The sequence below is a fragment of the Taudactylus pleione genome, unplaced genomic scaffold, assembly GCF_031769625.1.
Source record: "Taudactylus pleione unplaced genomic scaffold, aTauple2 ptg000040l, whole genome shotgun sequence".
Classification (NCBI taxonomy): domain Eukaryota; kingdom Metazoa; phylum Chordata; class Amphibia; order Anura; family Myobatrachidae; genus Taudactylus; species Taudactylus pleione.
The window spans coordinates 28,218,899-28,237,020 of record NW_028284442.1 but is presented as its reverse complement, the minus strand read 5'-3'; the positions used below and the strand labels follow the sequence as shown (position 1 = coordinate 28,237,020).

Genomic DNA, 18,122 nt, shown 5'->3' with positions numbered 1-18,122 from the left:
ACTTTAAGATCCAGTGGCTACAGATGTGCTCTCGCTATCTGCACCTTCCTGATTGCGAGGCCCAGTCACTGGTCTCATGGCTGCAAACAGTCCACTGATGGTTTGGCTCCGCCTAGCTGTGAACTGCACCTGGATGCAGCACCTCTATAGACATGATGCACTGACCCCTCCTGCTTCACCTCTAAGCGGGCTCCTCTTGGCCTGACCAGCAGTCACAGGCAGGACAAAAAGTCCCAGTTTAATCTGACCCACACAGACATCCCTCCTGCAGTCTGTTCTCTCTGAAGAGAGGGCCAGCTTGCCAGGCCACACCAGGCATTTAGCACCTCAGGACAGAGGTATCTGGAGCTCCGGAGGAATCCCGGACTTTAGCAGGAGTTGGGCCACATTTGACCTGCAGGCTGCTGTTTGGCCTCCCCTGCAATAGACAAATGCACAAGGAAACTGAACACTGCTGTCTGAAAAACGGATTGCAGCTTACTATTAGTACGAAGTTGGTCAATTGTTCATGAGGTTTCCATCCATGCAAAGTGTTTGGTCACTGAGGATTCATATACTTAATGTTGTCCATAGTACAGTATGCTTGAATTTCCGATTGTATGAGGACCACAAAAAAATAAGAAACTGTACGATCCTTTGGGATTATGCCCACAAGTGTTCTGAGGTTCACCTGCAGCACTTATTCAGCCTTCCACTGCGTGCAGCTGGTGCTGTTTTCAGTCCGTTCCCAATATTAATTTATATACACTTAAATTGGTGTGGAAGGCATGTAAACACACAGTTTTGCTGCTTTTTCATACCTGTTCAGATGCCTGTAGAGGTATGTAGAAGGTAGGTAGGTATATTGTTACAAAAAGTATATATAGATGCTACCTGGGTGTGTAACATACATACTTTTTAAGTAAAAGAATTTGAAATACTTTGCATTGTTTATCTTTAGATGTCATGCCGCCATTTCTCTGTCAGTCACATAGGTCACAGACGGAAGCAGTGACGTTCCTTGCAAATCATGATGACAGTCGAGCTTTGTACGCAATTCCTGGTACGTGAATTTAACTTTTCTCCTTTCTAGGTTTATGTACTGTAAGGCAAAGCCATCATAACCAGCTTCTTTTTAGGGGAAAATTACCATTAGTGGTATTTTAAATATTTGCACACATTGAGGCTGGTTCAGAGATGGGTCATCTGCATTGTGTGCAGGAAACTAATTGTGGCCAGACGCACTTGCACCAGCACTATTCTTGGTGCAACAACATTTCCGAAACAGAAACATTCTGTTGACATGCCCACTTACACCCCTACAGCTGCACGTGGACATGCAATGAGGTGTGTGCTCGGCTGCAGTAGCCCCTTGTATCTCTGGCATTCGAGTTGTCAGTGTTTTTGTACTTGTGGATCTGTTTTGGGTGGGTTGAGATGGGCGAGAAGACTTATTAGTTTCCTCCTTCCCCTCCTATTTCTTATAAAGGTTTGGATTATGTAAGTCAAGAGGACATTCTTCCCTACAAATCCACTGATCAAGTCCCCATACAACATGAACTGTTTGAAAGATTTCTAAGTTATGATCAAACCAAAAGTAAGTGACCTCGTCCATCCTCCATGGTGTTTGTAACAAAATTAAGGAGATTTCATCATTTTATAATCTCTCTCTGTTTTGAAAAGTGCCCCCCTTTATAGCACGGGATACCCTACATGCGTGGCAGGCGAAGAATCATCCTTGGCTGGAACTGTCTGATGTGCACAGAGAGACCACGGAGAACATCCGTGTCACTGCAATTCCCTTCTACATGGGAGTGCGGGTCTGTATTGCAGTATATTATAGTTTAGGCAGCGGTTCTCAACTTTACTCCTCAAGTACCACCAAGAAGTCATGTTTTGTGGCTTTCTATAATCATGCACAGTTGAGCTACTGTATTTTGCTGGATCAGTAATTATCCCACCTGTTCCATATACAGGAATCCTCAAAACATGATTTGTGGAGAAAACCTGAGGGTTGAGTTTGAGAACCACTGGTTTAGGGTTTATCTGTACCAGAAGAGTACTTCATCATTACATCACTCTGTAGTTATTGTATAATACATTTGTAATCATAGCTTTTGTTATTACTCTTGCTGTCAAACCACATTACAGTGCATCGGGGAGACCTGGGAGCTGCATGGAAACTCAGGCTGGAGAACTCTTCATCGATGACTCAACTGTTTCCACACTACATTAAGGGATATAATTTGTTGAGCATTTCTTGAGCCAGTCTGATCAATCAGCTGGGCTGTTAGGGCCAAAACTCCTAGAAAAAGATGTATATAAAATAACCACAAGCTATAGTTTATTTCTTGATACATTTTGTCACCACTAAATTTAAGTAATGTATTTTATTTCTTTGTTTTCCACACAGGAAGCTCAAAATGTACATGAGTATTGGGTAAGTAGCTCTTCAGTCATCTTGGACTGAACCAAAATGAATTGACCAAGAAGCCTATGTATCGCCAATATAGCTCATCTGCATGTAGTTGATGGATGAGCTTTAATCAGATTTTGATGTACTAGTAAGCAAGTAACTGATAATGATAAAAACTAGTAATTCAAACTTTTGCTGCATAGCTATGTTCTAGGGGTGTGTGTGTGGGTGTGTGTGCACACAAACACTTTCAAGAGGATGCTGCCTCTTGAAAATGGTTCTGACCTAAACAGCTGTCTGGGCATGGCACAGCTAATCTGATTTCCAGACTCATGGCTTTGTTTGCATGACTACTAGTATATGATATTATGCTGTCCTGACATTCTGGCTTCTTCATTATGGCTGTTCATTATGGCGCTTTTATGGCACATTAAAGACATTTTTCTATTTTTGCATTAACACTGAAGTGCTGGTTGCTTCCTTTCTGGTGACAGGAGGGGAACTTATGTTTATCTATACCAGGGATGGGAAACCTCAGGCCTGGGGGCCGTATAAGACCCCCGGAATCATTTGGTCTGGCCCTTGGAGCTTTTTTCCGCTAGCCTCATCTGGATAGCCTATAATGGCACCCTGCGGCCAGAATATATGCAGTAGTGTGCTGCCTGGAGCGTCCTTAGGACCCTTTAGACGGTCACACCGCTGCCCTTACAGCTCCCCGGAGCATCCTCAGGATACTCCAGGCACTGCTGTAATTACTGTAGATTATGGCCCGCCCCAGTGTGATGTCACACAGAGGGGGCGTGGCCTGCACCGGCCCGCAAATAATATAATAATAATAATATCTATATTAAACTGGTCCTTGGTAGTAAAAAGGTTCCCCACCCGTGATCTATACCAAGGCCCTGCACCCAGAGCGAAGTGTGTGCAGTCCTTTGCAAAAAAAAAAAATGTATATGTGTGTGTGTGTGTGTATATGTATGTATGTATATATATATATATATATATATATATATATATATATATATATATATATATATATATATTTTTTTTTTTTTTATTTTATTAATTAGTGTGTGTTACATACACACAGTTTTTGTTTCAGTCAAAGATTGATATTGGCAACTGTTTCATAATTAGTTTGCTTGACCTGTCTGATCTAAAAACATTAAAAGATCGCTTCAGAGTATCAAATATGTTCAGTTTTTCCTAAATCCAGTCCTCAGGGAACTCTAACAGTGTGTGTTTTCTATATCTCCTTGCTGGGGTGCAGGTGTAATCATTAATAACTGACACATGTTCAAAGATCCACAGGTGGTACTAATGATTACACTTGTGATTTTGGAAGGGAACCTAGAAAACAGGCACTGTTAACTTTCCCTGAGGACTGGACTTGTGGAAACACTGTTTTAAATGTTATTACCCTTTATCTGACCATAATACCATTTGTTGCATTACTTGTGCAGTGGCGTTACTGCATTCGCCTAGAGAACCTCGGTGTTGAAGTCGTTCAGCTGAGAGAGCGTCACTGGCGGATTTTCAGTCTCTTGGGTTCCCTGGACACAGTGATGGGACGTGGTGTTGTTGGCAAGGTACGGTCTCTGGGTTATGTAGCATGTTACCTCTGCCCCGGTTGTTTTCCAGAGACTTGCCAAGAGGTGAATCTTGGTATACTGCATGTTGGATGATGGTGATTTGTAACTGTCTTTTTCACATTGCAGTTGTTTTGTTATCCCTCCAGGAGCCAGTACTGTCTAAAGAGCAGCCAGCCTTTCAGTACAGCAGCCATGTGTCACTAAATGCATCCAGCGGCCATATGTGGTAAGGGACCTTTCACTTTTAGCTAAGATTAAATGTTTTTTTTCTGTTCTAATTCACATGTTTTACTTTAGGAATCTGGGGAAATGAATAGTGGTTGCCAGATAAAGTATAGTTGTCCCTCTAGGTTTCATTCATGTACGTATATTGCAGGATGCACTCTTAAGCTTCCCAGCTTAAGAGTGCATCCTGCAATATACGTACATGAATGAAACCCGTAAAGATTTTCTGTCCAACCATCCAACTAGTTGATTGGTTGGAATGAAAATCTGGTAATGTATGGGAGTAACTGATGATCAGCAATTTGCTCCTAAATGCCAGAAAACAGATGAAAATGGTCGTTCAGACAAGTTTGTTAAATGTTTGATCTAAACAATTTGTTCGAACAACAGTTTTTGTCCTTTTTCCGCCGCTTAAGAGCAAATTTCTGATTGTCATTTGCTTTCATACCTTACCAGATTTTCATTCCAACCAATCAACTAGTTGGATGGTTGGACAGAAAATCTTTACGTGTGTATGCACCTTTAAGCCGGGTACACACCTAAAGATTCACTGTGGACAAAGTGAACACAGGCTTTGTCCACAGTGATCCACTAGACCACCAGGGTACATATGGGGCGGGAATTCAGCATCCCGGTGGTTAATAATCGGCATGGGGAGGTCAGCTTTCCCCGTTACAGTGGCCCCTCCCCTTAGCTCAGGGCGCCATTCCACTGAGGTCTCGCTTCCCTGAGCTGCTCTCCTCCTCCTCCGACCACGCCCCCTCAGAGGTCTCTGGCGGCCATTTTCTCAGGCTCTGCCTCAGCTCTCTCAAGGAAACGCTGGGTCTGGTCCCCCTACATACCTCACCCTGGAGTAAGGATATGTAGCGCTATAGCCTACCAGATGTTCAGTCTCTGACCACAGAATCTGTGTAGCTGACTGTAGTGCCTTTCTGCATTGTATGTGCCTTTATGCTAGCGCTGCCTGTCTGTATATTTCTCTATACTGTCAGAATATACTTTTTCCCTTTTTCTTCCTAACATACAGGTGTTTCTACTTCAGGGTCCATAGGGTATCCACAGGATACCTTGGGGTATAGGTGTGACGTCAGTCGCAGGGCACCAAAGAGTTAAGCTTTCAGCCTCCCAGGATGCACTAGGTCCCCCTCCTATACCCCGCCCCCGGGCCAAGGCACCTCAGTTTAGTTTGGTGCCCGGCCGGAGTCGGGTGCACCTGTTGGAGTGGGGGCTAGAAGAGCCCCTGAAGCTTTTTCTTCATGCAGCTGTGGCTGCACATCTGGATGAACAGCATGGACAGTCAGTCCTGACGTCCATGCTGTCTTCCCTACACCCCGCCGGTACCAGAACGCCGGTACTGATCCGGGGATGCTGGTGGGCGTCTGGGGTCACAGCTAGCGGTGACCCCAGATGCTCCGGACCATGGCCGGATTCAAGGGGGACAGAGGTAAGCAGCGGGGTCCCGCGGTGGGTCCCCGCTGATCACATGGTCCTAAGTCCCCAGGCAGGGGGCTCCCTGGGGACTGGCTGCAGCGTGGAGCCAGGCGACCAACCTGCGCTTCCACTACCCCCTGGGACAGCGGACCGCAGCAGAGCGGTAGCGCTGCGGCGTCCCAGGGGTTAAATGCATGCCAGGGGAGCGCGCCTTCCCTGTCTCACAGCCGGCGCCTCCCCCGCTGCACACAGCCCTCTCTGCACTGTGCTGACTGGTCCTGTGTCAGCGCTCCTCCCCCAGGCCAGCTTCTCTCTGCTCCTCGGCGGCCATCTTCTCTGCAACGCATGGTGAACGCTGCTGGAAGTCTGGAAGGAAGCATCGTGGTCTGGGTCCCCCCGCATACCTCTCCTCCGCTGTGGCTCAGGTCTGTGTATGCAGCGCTGTGTCCTACCAGGCCCTGTGTCTGTGTAGTTGAGTGATCAGCGCTGTTAGTGCAGGAATTGTTATTTCTCTGCATTGTATGTGACTGTGCTAGCGCTGCCTGTAACTTTTCTTCTCTAAACTGTCAGCTTTATTACTGTCCCTGTTCTTTCTGCTAAAGCCCTTGCGGTGCGGTGCTGCAGGGTGGTCTCTCGCCTATTTAATACTTAATTGGTGAGAGAGGTCACATACGTGGTGCCATCATGTCTGAAAGTGATTTTCCCCTCCGGCTACAGTGTACCACGTGCAAAGTACCGTTAGCGGAGGGGGAGGGTAGCGCGGAGGGCCTTTGCCGGCAGTGTTTGTCCATGGCGCGGCCTATTACGGTTACAGCACCGGTACAGGAGCCGCCCTGGGCTTGTTTCGCTCAGGCGTTAACAGCTTTAGTGGGCCAGTTAGCTCCGCAGCCCGCGTTTACTCCGATGGGTTTGTCCCAGCAGTCTGTGGTGTCGTCACCCATGCAGGGGTTCCCACGACAATTGGTGGTACCCCACAGTCTCCCTATTTCCCCGCTCCCGGGTTCTCAGGAGCCAGCGTGGGTTAACTCCCTGACGAGTTCTGTACAGCACTTGTCGGATGTGTTGCAAGGGGAGTCTGTGATGCGGCCTCATAAAAGGCCGGTGGCGTCTCTGTCCGCTCCTTATGAGGATGACGAAGGGACGTCTGATGATGGGGAGATTCTGGATCCTTACGATCAGGAACCTTTCCATACTAAGGACGCTGATGCTAAGTCCAAAGTATATATTCCTGGACTTATTCGGGCGGTCCGCACAGCCTTGGTGATTGAGGACGAAGTTCCCCCAGCGGCTAAATCTAAGTATGCCTTTTTCAAAGATGTGAAGGGCGATGCCACAGTCTTTCCTCTTTCGGGTCAGTTGGTGGACCATTTAGAGGAGGCGTGGAAACAACCTGGCAAAAGATACCAGCCGCAGAGACGCCTGGCGGTGGCTTATCCGTTCGCGGATAATTATTTTGCTAAGTGTGAATCCCCTCCACAGGTGGATTCTCACGTGACCCGTCTTGTCCGTAGTGCCACATTGCCGATGCCATCCATGTCCTCCCTTAGGGATGTTACGGACCGCAAGGTAGAAATCTGCCTGAAGTCCGCTTATTCCCTTGCAGGGGGGGCAGCACGGCCGGCTATGGCCATTTGCTGGGTTGCCAGAGCGATGGAGCGCTGGGCGGATTCATTAGAGGCTTCTTTTGAATCCGACTGTCCGGCCGAACAGGCGGAGTTGATTGGCAATCTCCGTGATTCGGCCACCTACATCAACGAGGCGGCTCTAGACATTAGTACTCTGGTGTCTAGAATTTCTTCAGCAGCGGTAGCTGCTCGTCGCACCTTGTGGCTGCGATCCTGGAAGGCGGACGCAGATCCAAGAAAGGTCTGGAAGCGTTGCCGTTTACCGGAGAAGTTCTCTTCGGTCCGGATCTGGATAAGATTGTGGCCACGCTGGCGGCAGCCAAATCTGCTTGTCTCCCGTCGGCCGCTGCTCCTTCTGGTTCTGGACCATCGTCCTTTCGGTCATCTAGGGCCCAGGGCAGGCCCAAACCACAGTCGTTTCCTCGACAGGCTGGCCCTAAGAAATCGGTCAAGCCCCGGAAACAGGCATGGAGTACCAGACGTCCGGCCCCCAAGCCAGATGACAAGCCTGCGGCCTGACGGTCCGGGTCTCCCCTTGGGGGATCCCAGGGTGGGAGGCCGCCTGCTGCAGTTCTCCCGGTGTTGGTCGTTCACTACGACAGACTCTTGGGTTCTGGAGGTGGTCTCTCACGGGTACGCCCTCTCCTTCCGGCACAGACCCCCGGCTCGATTCTTCACCACGGGTCTACCATCAGACCGGAACAAGGCTACGGAGCTGCGGAAGGTATTGCACACTATGCTCCAGGCTGGAGTTATAGTGCCTGTTCCATTCTCCCAGAGGGGCCAGGGTTTCTATTCAAATCTATTTTTGGTACAGAAACCCAATGGGTCATATCGTCCGATTCTCAACCTCAAAGCACTCAACAAGTCTTTGCGGGTCCCGAAGTTTCGGATGGAGACCCTACGGTCCATCATTCTGGCGCTGGAACGTGGGGACTACATGGTGTCATTGGACATACAGGACGCTATGGCGGTCATGGCGGCTTCTCTGCGGCTGCAAGGAGTCCGCATGTTGCCGTACTTGGACGACCTGTTATTGGTGGCAGGATCTCCAGAGCTCCTGTTACACCACTTGGACCTGACCATTGCACTGCTGCAACGGCACGGCTGGCTAATCAACTGGCAGAAGTCCACTCTAATCCCGTCTCGGAGGATTCTGCATCTTGGAGCCTTATTGGACTCGGGACAGCAAAGGATCTTCGTGACGGAGGACAAGATCTCTGCTTTACAGTCAAGGGTGCGCAGTTGTCTGCACAGCCGCCGGGTGTCCTTACACTCGGCGATGAGGTTACTGGGCTCCATGGTGTCGGTGTTCGACATGGTGGAATACGCCCAGTTTCACTCCAGACCTCTGCAGCACCTGATCCTGTCCAAGTGGAACGGGCTGCCTCAGTCTCTGAAGTTCCAGACGATTGTGCTCACCCCGGAGGTTCGCCTGTCCCTTGCGTGGTGGTTAAAGACGACCCACCTCAACAAGGGACGTCTGTTCTGGGTTCCAAATTGGGTCCTGTTGACAACGGACGCCAGTCTTCGGGGCTGGGGAGCAGTTTCGGGTCCACACTTGTTCCAGGGCAGGTGGACACCGACAGAAGCGGAGCTTCCAATAAATATCTTGGAACTCCGTGCGGTCTTCAATGCTCTCCTGCAGGTACAGCGGTTTCTCCAGGGTCACCCAGTGCAGGTCCAGTCGGACAATGCTACCACCGTGGCCTACATAAACAGGCAAGGAGGAACTCGCAGTCGGGCGGCTCTCGTAGAGGTCTCTCGGATCCTGGTTTGGGCGGAGCGCAATCTTCCGGCCATATCAGCGGTCTTCATCCCGGGAGTGCTAAATTGGGAGGCGGACTTTCTAAGTCGCCAGGACGTTCATCCAGGGGAATGGTCCCTGCACCCGGACGTTTTTCAACTACTGGTGGACAGGTGGGGTCTTCCAGAAATCGACCTCATGGCGTCCCGGCACAACAACAAGTTGCCGGTGTACGGGTCTCGCACAAGAGACGAAGGGGCGTCTCTGGTGGATGCTCTGTCCGTCCGGTGGACGTTCAGGTTCGCATACCTGTTCCCTCCGGTCTCCCTTCTTCCACGGGTAATCCGGAAATTCAAACAGGAAGGAGGGACGCTCCTGTTGATAGCTCCCGCGTGGCCCAGACGGCACTGGTTCTCAGACCTTCAGGGTCTGTCCGTGGACAGTCCTCTGCGGTTGCCGCTACGACCGGACCTTCTGTCTCAGGGTCCTTGTCTTCACCCGGACCTGACTCGGCTGTCTTTGGCGGCGTGGCTGTTGAGACGGCCATGCTAAGGTCCTGGGGGTTTTCCAGCTCTGTGGTGCGTACCATGTTACGAGCTCGGAAACCGTCTTCCGCGAGGATATACCATCGCGTGTGGCATACGTTCTTCCAGTGGTGTCGACCGAGAGGTTATGCACCGCGGGAGTTTCGTCTGTCTCGGATTCTCGCCTTCCTGCAAGCGGGACTAGATCATGGGCTTCGCCTTGCTTCTTTGAAGGTACAGGTTTCTGTCTGGTTTCACCGTAGGATTGCTACAATCCCGGATGTGCGCACCTTTATGCAAGGTGTTCTCCGTATTCAGCCGCCCTTTGTTCCACCTGTGGCGCCTTGGGATTTGGCTGTGGTCCTGAGGGCTCTCCAAGGACCGCCGTTTGAACCACTGGGCTCAGTGGATATTAAATGGCTAACAGCTAAGACTGTTTTCCTTCTGGCCGTTGCTTCAGCCAGACGTGTTTCTGAGTTAGGGGCTCTTTCTTGTAGACCCCCTTTCTTGGTTTTTCATGGGAACAGGGCAGTGCTCCGCACTCGGCCCGAGTTTCTTCCCAAAGTTGTTTCCCAGTTTCGTGTTAACGAGGAAATAGTTGTTCCGGCCTTTAACTCACCGGGTCTTTCCGTGGGTGAGGCCTCTTTGGATGTTGTGCGGGCCTTAAGGACTTATGTTGACCGCACTTCTTTGTTTAGGAAGTCGGACGCTTTGTTGTCCTCTATGGCTTCTGTAAAAAGGGTTGGCCTGCTTCAAAGCAAACTTTGGCAGCCTGGATCCGTATGGCTATTTCTGAAGCTTATGTTCATGAAGGCCTACCGGTCCCTCCTTCTCTGAAGGCTCATTCCACTAGGTCTGTGGGTCCTTCGTGGGCAGCTCGACGTGGTGCCTCGGCAGTTCAGATCTGCAAGGCTGCTACGTGGTCTTCTGTCCATACCTTCGTGAGGTATTACAGGTTTGACACCTTCGCCTCTCAGGATGCTTCCTTCGGGCGGCGGATTCTCCTTTCTGCACAGGAGCGTCCCCACCCTTAAAGGATACTGCTTTGGGACATCCCCAAGGTATCCTGTGGATACCCTATGGACCCTGAAGTAGAAAATATGAGATATGGTAAGAACTTACCCTTGTTATCTCTATTTCTACGAAGTCCATAGGGTTCCACAGGACTCCCGCCCTGTCGCACCTGTGCTGCAGATGGGCTTTGCTCTGGTCACCGGTTTTCCGTCTCCCTCTGGTGAGAATGTGATTCTTGTATGTGTCCAGATCTTTGTTCTCTCTCTTCCTTCTCCTCCTCCGGCCTATGGCTTGGTAACTAACTGAGGTGCCTTGGCCCGGGGGCGGGGTATAGGAGGGGGACCTAGTGCATCCTGGGAGGCTGAAAGCTTAACTCTTTGGTGCCCTGCGACTGATGTCACACCTATACCCCAAGGTATCCTGTGGAACCCTATGGACTTCGTAGAAATAGAGATAACAAGGGTAAGTTCTTACCATATCTCATATTTTTCAGGGTTTTCCTGTGCCTCACATCTCTTCTATTTGTGAGGGTTGTCACATACAGTTGATTACTGCACTGTGCCATCTTTGTGCTGTGCGATCCTGCAGCTTGCCCAAGCATAAGACTGGATCAGTATATTGTATTCCTACTTGTATTCTACATACCTAGTGGATGCATTATACTCTGTGTCATATTGTGTGCTGTACTACTCTGCAGGTATGTCTAACAAGGACAAGAGTAGCAAGCAAGCATTTGCACCCATACTGTTATCATGCAAATTATGTGCTGCAGGCTTAAGTGAGGAGGATTTGATACATGATAAGTTATGTGCTAAGTGTTATACCTCACTAGGCCCATCAGACCCCCCAGCTCCTGCACATGAGCCCCCCCTTGGCTTCCTTTCCTCAAGTGCTGGCTACTATTGCGGACCGCCTAGCTGTCCCGGCTGTAATCCCTCCCTCTGGGGTTGCCACAACAGGTTCAGACTATACTGGTACCTCCTTTTCCCCCTCCATGGGTAGACTTCTTTTCTAGCTCAGTACAGAGTCTGGTGGCTACCTCTACAGCCTTTCAAATGATTTTGCAATGTGAGAAGCCCCTACCCAGTAAAACGTCTAAGCGTCCTGTGTAATCCTCACAGACCACGCAGCTCTCTGCGGTGTCTTGTGAGGAGGCAGAAGATGCTGATCTCTCTAACACGGACACCTCCCCTCCGGGGGAGAAAGAGTCAGTCAAAAATTAATATTCCTGCTTTGGTGCGAGCTGTTAGATACACCTTACTAATAGAAGATGACGAACCAGCCCCTAAATCAAAGCATTCACTGTCAGAAAGTGGCTTCAGCAGAATTTCCTCTATCAGATCAACTAGCTGAACACATGGCAGCAGCCTGGCAGATGCCTGCTGAGGTTTCAGCCCCAAAAACGTCTGACCTCCTGTTATCCATTTCCTGTGACTCATTGTTCAAAATGGGAGACTCCCCCTGCAGTGGATTCCCATGTTACGCAGATTAATTAAGAGTGCTACGTTGCCTATCCCTACAGTATGCTTTCTGAAGGACCCTATGGATAGGTTGAATCTCGTCTTAAATCTATGTACTGTCTTTCAGGGGCTGTTGCTTGTCCGACCTTGGCTATTGCATGGATGGCTAAAGCAATAGAGAGCTGGGCTGACACACTTTAAGACTCTTTTCCTTCAGACGCATCTAGGGATCAGATGTCTTTCATACCTCACATACGTGAAGCAGCTTCCTATATTGGAGAAGCGACATTGGATGCCAGTCTCCTAACTTCTAGAGTCTCAGCCACGGTGGCGTCTGCCCGCCGTACCCTGTGGCTACGCTCATGGAAGGCCGATGCGGATTCTAAGAAGGGCTTAGAAGTATTGCCCTACAACGGAGAAATCTTGTTTGGCCCAGACCTTGACAAGATTGCAACCACATTGGCGGCATCAAAAACTGTAGTCTGCTACTACAAAGCCTCAGTCTCCCTGCTTCAAAATCCGAGGACAAGCCCTCAGCCTGACTGGACGGGCCTCCCCCCTGGGGGGCAGACTTCAGTTTGCCCAGTGCTGGTGTCAAACCACCACGCACGCTTGGGTAAGAGAAGTGGGATCTCATGGGTACCCCCTCATTTCTAAGATGGCCACCAAACCAATTTTTCTGCACAGGCCGCCTTTCAGACCCAAACAAGGCCCTGCAAATCCTGAAAGCCATACAGTCCTTGCTGCAAGCAGGGGTAATTGTGCCAGTTTCACTATCTCAACGAGGGGCCAGTTATTATTCCACTCTTTCTGGTTCAGAAGCTAAATTGGTCTCATTGGCCAATCCTCAACCTCAAATCCCTGAACAAATTCATCAGGGTACCGAGGTTCAGGATGGAAACCCTACACTCCATCATCCTAGCTATGCAGCCTGGGGACTTTATGGTATCTCTGAATATTCAGGACGCTTACCTACATGTACCTATAGCGCCCTCTCATCAGCGATATCTCCGGTTTGCTATACTACAGCAACACTTACAATTTCAGGCTCTGCCCTTGGTAAATACCTGTGGCGCTGTGGTTAGTACAAAGATTATGGCTATAATGGCGGCCCACCTGCGTGGTCAGGGTGTCCAATTGCTACCATACCTGGATGACCTCCTGCTCTTAGCAGGATCCCCGGAGGTGCTTCAACACCACATGCAGCTAACTATCGCTTTCCTTCAAAAGAACTGATGGTTAATAAACTGGAAAAAGTCTTCCATGAATCCTTCACAAAGAATGGTTCATCTGGGAGCCCTGCTAGATTCTCAGAATCAGAGAATTTTTCTGACATCAGACAAGATCTCCAAACTTTTAAACTACGAGTGCGCAGATTCCTCCATAGTCGCCTAGTGTCAGTCCACTCTGCAATGCAGGTTCTGGGATCCATGGTATCCACCTTCGACATGGAGTATGCTCAGTTCCACTCCAAGCCTCTGCAAAGGCTAATTCTCTCCAGATGGAATGGGTTGCACCATTGGATCAGCGCTCAGATGATGGTACTCTCTCCAGAGGTTCGTCTGTCCCTATCTTGGTGTGTACAGACATCTCATCTGACCAAGGGTCTCCCCTTTTGGATCCTAACAACGGACGCCAGTCGCTTGGGTGTAGTGACCGGTCAACACTCCTTCCAGGAGTGGACATCTGTCGAATCAACCCTGCCGCTCAACATATTGGAACTTCGAGCTGTATACTGGGCCCTCATACTGGCCCAGGACACACTTCAATGAAAACCTGTACAGGTACAGTCCGACAATGCCACAACAGTGGCTTGCATCATCCATCAAGGAGGCACTCTAAGTCGGGCAGCAATGACAGAAGGTCACCTCCCGGCCATCTCTGCGGTGTTCATTCCGGGAGTTCTCAATTGAGAAGCAGACTTCCTCAGCCGTCACTATGTGCATTCCGGGGAATGGTCTCTTCACCCGGAGGTTTTTTAACTCCTAGTGAACAGGTGGGGCCTACTAGAAGTGGACCTCATGGCCTCCCGACATAATCACAAACTGCCGGTGCACAGGTCCAGAACTAGGGATGCCAATGCAACCTTCGTAGACGCATTGTCAGTGAAGTGGACCTTTCAGTTTGCGTACCTATTCCCTCCAATCTCCCTTATTCCTACAGTTCTTCGGAAGTTCAAACAAGACGGAGGCACTGTCCTGCTGGTGGCTCCAGCTTGGCCCAGATATCATTGGTACTCAGATCTTCGGAGTCTCTCCATCTACACTCAGTTCCTGCTGCCTCAATGTGCGGACCTTTTGTCTCAGGGTCCTTGCCTTTACCCAGACCTGGGTCGTCTGTCTTTGACTGCGTGGCTCTTGAGACATCACTCCTGAGGTCCAAAGGATTCTCTAGCTCTGTGGTCCAAACTATGCTCAGTCAGAACGCATAAGCCAGCCTCTGCTCAGATCTACCACAGTGTGGCTTACATATTTCCAATGGTGTTGTTACGACCCCCAAGTTTTTAGGATTTCCAGAGTCCTGGCCTTCCTTCAAGCTGGATTGGACCTTGGACTCTGCCTTGCCTCACTGAAAGTGCATGTCTCTGCTCTATCCATTTGGTTCCAGCATAGACTTACTCCACTACTGGATATCCACACCTTCCTCCAGGGTGTCCTCCGCATACAACCTCCCTTTGTCCCTCCAGCGGCTCCATGAGATTTGTCAGTAGTTCTCCGTGACCTCCAGGGTCCTCCGTTTGAGCCTCTGGAATCTGTGGAACTCAAGTGGCTCACAGCGAAGACTTTTTTTCTACTGGCTATGGCGTCTGCCAGAAGGGTGTCAGATTTAGGGGCACTCTCCTGTGGCTCCCCATTTCTGATATTCCATCAAGACTGGTATGTGCCCTGGTTTCCTTCCAAAAGTTGTTACTCATTTCCACATTAATGAGAAAATTATAGTCCCGGCCTTTTCCAGGTGAGGCCTCCTTGGATGTGGTCCGTGCCCTCAGGGTCTACGTGGACCGTACCAGTTCTCTTCGGAAATCAGACTCCTTTTTTGTGCTCTATGGACTTCACAAGAAGGGATGGCCAGCCAACAGACATTGGCTAGATGGCTTCGCATGACCATCTCACAGGCTTACACGCAGGCAGGCCTTCCTGTATCGGCTACTGTTTCTGCTTATTCTACTCGCTCTGTAGGTCCCTCGTGGGCTGCTCACTGTGGCGCCTCAGTTGAACAGCTTTGTAAGGCGGCCACGTGGTCCTCTGTCCATACCTCTCTGAGGTTCTATGCCTTCGAAACATTTGCGCATCAGGATGGTTCATTTGGACGCCGGATTCTCCTCTCAGCGCAGGAGTGTCCCCACCCTTGAATAACTGCTTTGGGACATCCCCAAGGTCTCCCTGTGGAGCCCTATGGACCCTGAATAAGAAAATGAGTTATTGTAAAACTTAACTTTCTTCGAAGTCCATAGGGTCCACAGGGGACCCGCCTTGACGCACCTGGCCTCACATGGGCTCTGTTTCTGGTCACCGGTTTCCCGTCTCCTTCTACGCGAGAGTGTGATTTTAGTGTGTACCAGTCTTCCTTCTCTTCTCTCCTCCTCCGGCCTTTAGCTTGTCACAAACTGGGGTGGGGTATAGGGGGATGGAACGATGCATCCTGGGAGCTGAAAGCTTTAACTACGTGGTGCCCAGTCCTCAACCACCACCTATACCCCAAGGTCTTCCTGTGGACCCTATGGACTTTGAAGAAAGAGTTAACAAAGGTAAGGTTTACCATAACTCTATAATTTTTTTTTCTTTTGTGCTATTTCAACATTTATTTACTGTCCATTACAATAAGGCAAATACAATTCAATAAATTAGTCATGTAAAATTGGAAAAGGCCTCTTTGTTTACATAGTGTATTTAAAAAAAAATAAAAATAAAAAATTTTTTAAGTAGTCCTTGTGAGAACAATATGGGGTCAATTCAATTAGCAGCGAAGGGGGAACCAGCAACGGCACCTTATAGTGGCCTACTCTTGCAGATTTATGTATGCAGTTTTATGTGGCTGCGAACAGAAAACGGCAATTCCTGGAGCTACCATAACTGCAGCATACAGCCACACTTACTCGCACGATGTAATTGAATCATCTCTTATGACATAGTGGAGCTGTGCTGAATATTGCTTCATTACCATATCCGTATATGTTTCAGGGGAACGTTCTGCTTTGAGCGACTTGATGGTTCACATTTTGATGTCCGGATTCCTCCTTTCTCTCTGGAAAGTAACAAGGATGAAAAGACGCCCCCGTCTGGTCTTCACTGGTAGTGCTGCTACACATACCCAGCCTTGACTGAAACACCCTTTGTAGAACTGTGCTTGTCAGACTGTTGTGTCCCAGACCTTGTGAGGTAGGAGCTGTCTGCAAAATCAGGTGTCAGATCCCTGTGTCTGAGAGGAGGATTTGTGTCGGTATCCATTCTCTAACATGTTGCTGCTGCATTTCTAGTCAATTCCCACGTTGAGCCTTGACCTAACCGCACGTCCTTCCAAATCATCCAGGAGCTTGTTTGGGAATTAAATTATTTTATTGTCTATTCAAGATCATATATGATATTTTATTTTTTTTCTTCAAAATAAAGAAATTTCCTGAAATGACTATTGTGCTTTTTTTTTGTGTGTTTTTTTTTTTTTATATATATATCTATCTTAATAGAAACATACTATGCAGCAGATGTTACTGTACTGGCCACTCTGCTAGTTCCGGGGGGTCAGCAGATAGGGGACTGTTATGTCTCATACTCTGCTGATGGGTTACATGTTCAGTAATACACCAGTGTGATGGTTAGCTTCTTTCCATTAGTTTTCCTCTGAATCAGAACAAATGTGATATATGAACCTGGTTTTCAGTTGGAACCTTGTGTCACAATTCACTGGAGCAGGGTCCCTAATAAAACAATGTAACTCTGGAGCTTTGACACCAGCCCTACCTTCACTATTTATTGTTATTTATATAGCGCATACAAATTACAGAGAATATTTAGTCAATCATAACAGTCCCTGCCCCAGTGGAACTTAAAATCCATATTCCATACAACATGGACACAAAAGCACTTTTTTTTTTTTTCATTTTCATGCCAAGCCAGTTAACCTAGCAGTATGTTTTTGTGTTGTGGGAGCTAACAGGAGAAAATCCATGTAAACATGTGGAAAACATAAAATCTCCACACAGATATGGCCCTGATTGGAATCGAACCTATGACCTCAGTGCTGTTATGCAGCAATACTAATCACTGCGCCTCACCCACTAGCAGAATTGTACTAGTGGACATGGCACTGCCTCCCACAAGTTCATGACAGTGCTGGTGTAAATCTTCCAGTGGTCCGTCTAATTCAGAGATGGTGAAACTCAGGCCCAGGGGCCGTATAAGGCCCGCGGAATCATTTGGTATGGCCCTCGGAGATTTTTTCTGCTAGCCTCATCTGGCTAGCAGGGTGCCTAGAATGGCATCCTGCAGCCAGAATCTATGCACCAGTGCTGCCTGGAGCGTCCTTAGGATGCTTCAGATGGTCATACCGCTGCCCTTACAGCTCCCCCGGAGCACCCTCAGGATACTCCGGGCATTGCTGTAATCACTGGCTATTGTAGCCCCGCCCCCTGTGTGATGTCATATGGAGGGTCGTGGCCTCCACTGAGCCCACAAATTTTTATATATATCAAAATGGCCCTTGACAGAAAAAAAGGTTCCCCACCCCTAGTCTAGTTTAATAAACTCTGGAGGAAGAGCTGATGATTGAATGCATTAAGGTGCTCTCTAACATTGATTCAATGGTTATGATATTAAACCTCTGCAACTGGGGATAACTGTATGTCTTGCCATTTGGTGCCCTCATTGTACATGTGGTACAGTTGCATCTATTGTAGAATGTGTGCAGTTCCAACGGAGAATCAGTGAAATTCTTCATGTTAAAAAAAAAAAAAAAAAAAAATCCCTGATTTGCTGATCATAATTGTATTTTGGTTGGGATCAGCAAATTGGGGAAATCCAACATGTTGGATTTCACCGATACCCTGACCCGGGTATCTGGGACTTGCAACAATCTGTTGCAGATGTATGGGGGCCTTTAGAGTTTGATAGTG

General features: G+C 48.7%; 1 protein-coding gene across 1 annotated transcript in view; it reads left to right on the top strand.

Moving 5' to 3' along the window:
- Positions 1 to 16,640, top strand: part of POLDIP2 (DNA polymerase delta interacting protein 2) — a 28,209-nt gene extending 11,569 nt beyond the window's left edge. The window contains exons 5-11 of the mRNA XM_088455029.1: positions 967 to 1,042; positions 1,469 to 1,576; positions 1,663 to 1,799; positions 2,393 to 2,419; positions 3,859 to 3,984; positions 4,134 to 4,213; positions 16,195 to 16,640. Coding sequence (XP_088311155.1) covers positions 967 to 1,042; positions 1,469 to 1,576; positions 1,663 to 1,799; positions 2,393 to 2,419; positions 3,859 to 3,984; positions 4,134 to 4,213; positions 16,195 to 16,309 — 669 coding nt within the window. The 3' untranslated portion in view covers positions 16,310 to 16,640. The remainder of the gene's footprint in view (positions 1 to 966; positions 1,043 to 1,468; positions 1,577 to 1,662; positions 1,800 to 2,392; positions 2,420 to 3,858; positions 3,985 to 4,133; positions 4,214 to 16,194) is intronic.
- The last annotated feature ends 1,482 nt before the right edge of the window (positions 16,641 to 18,122 follow it).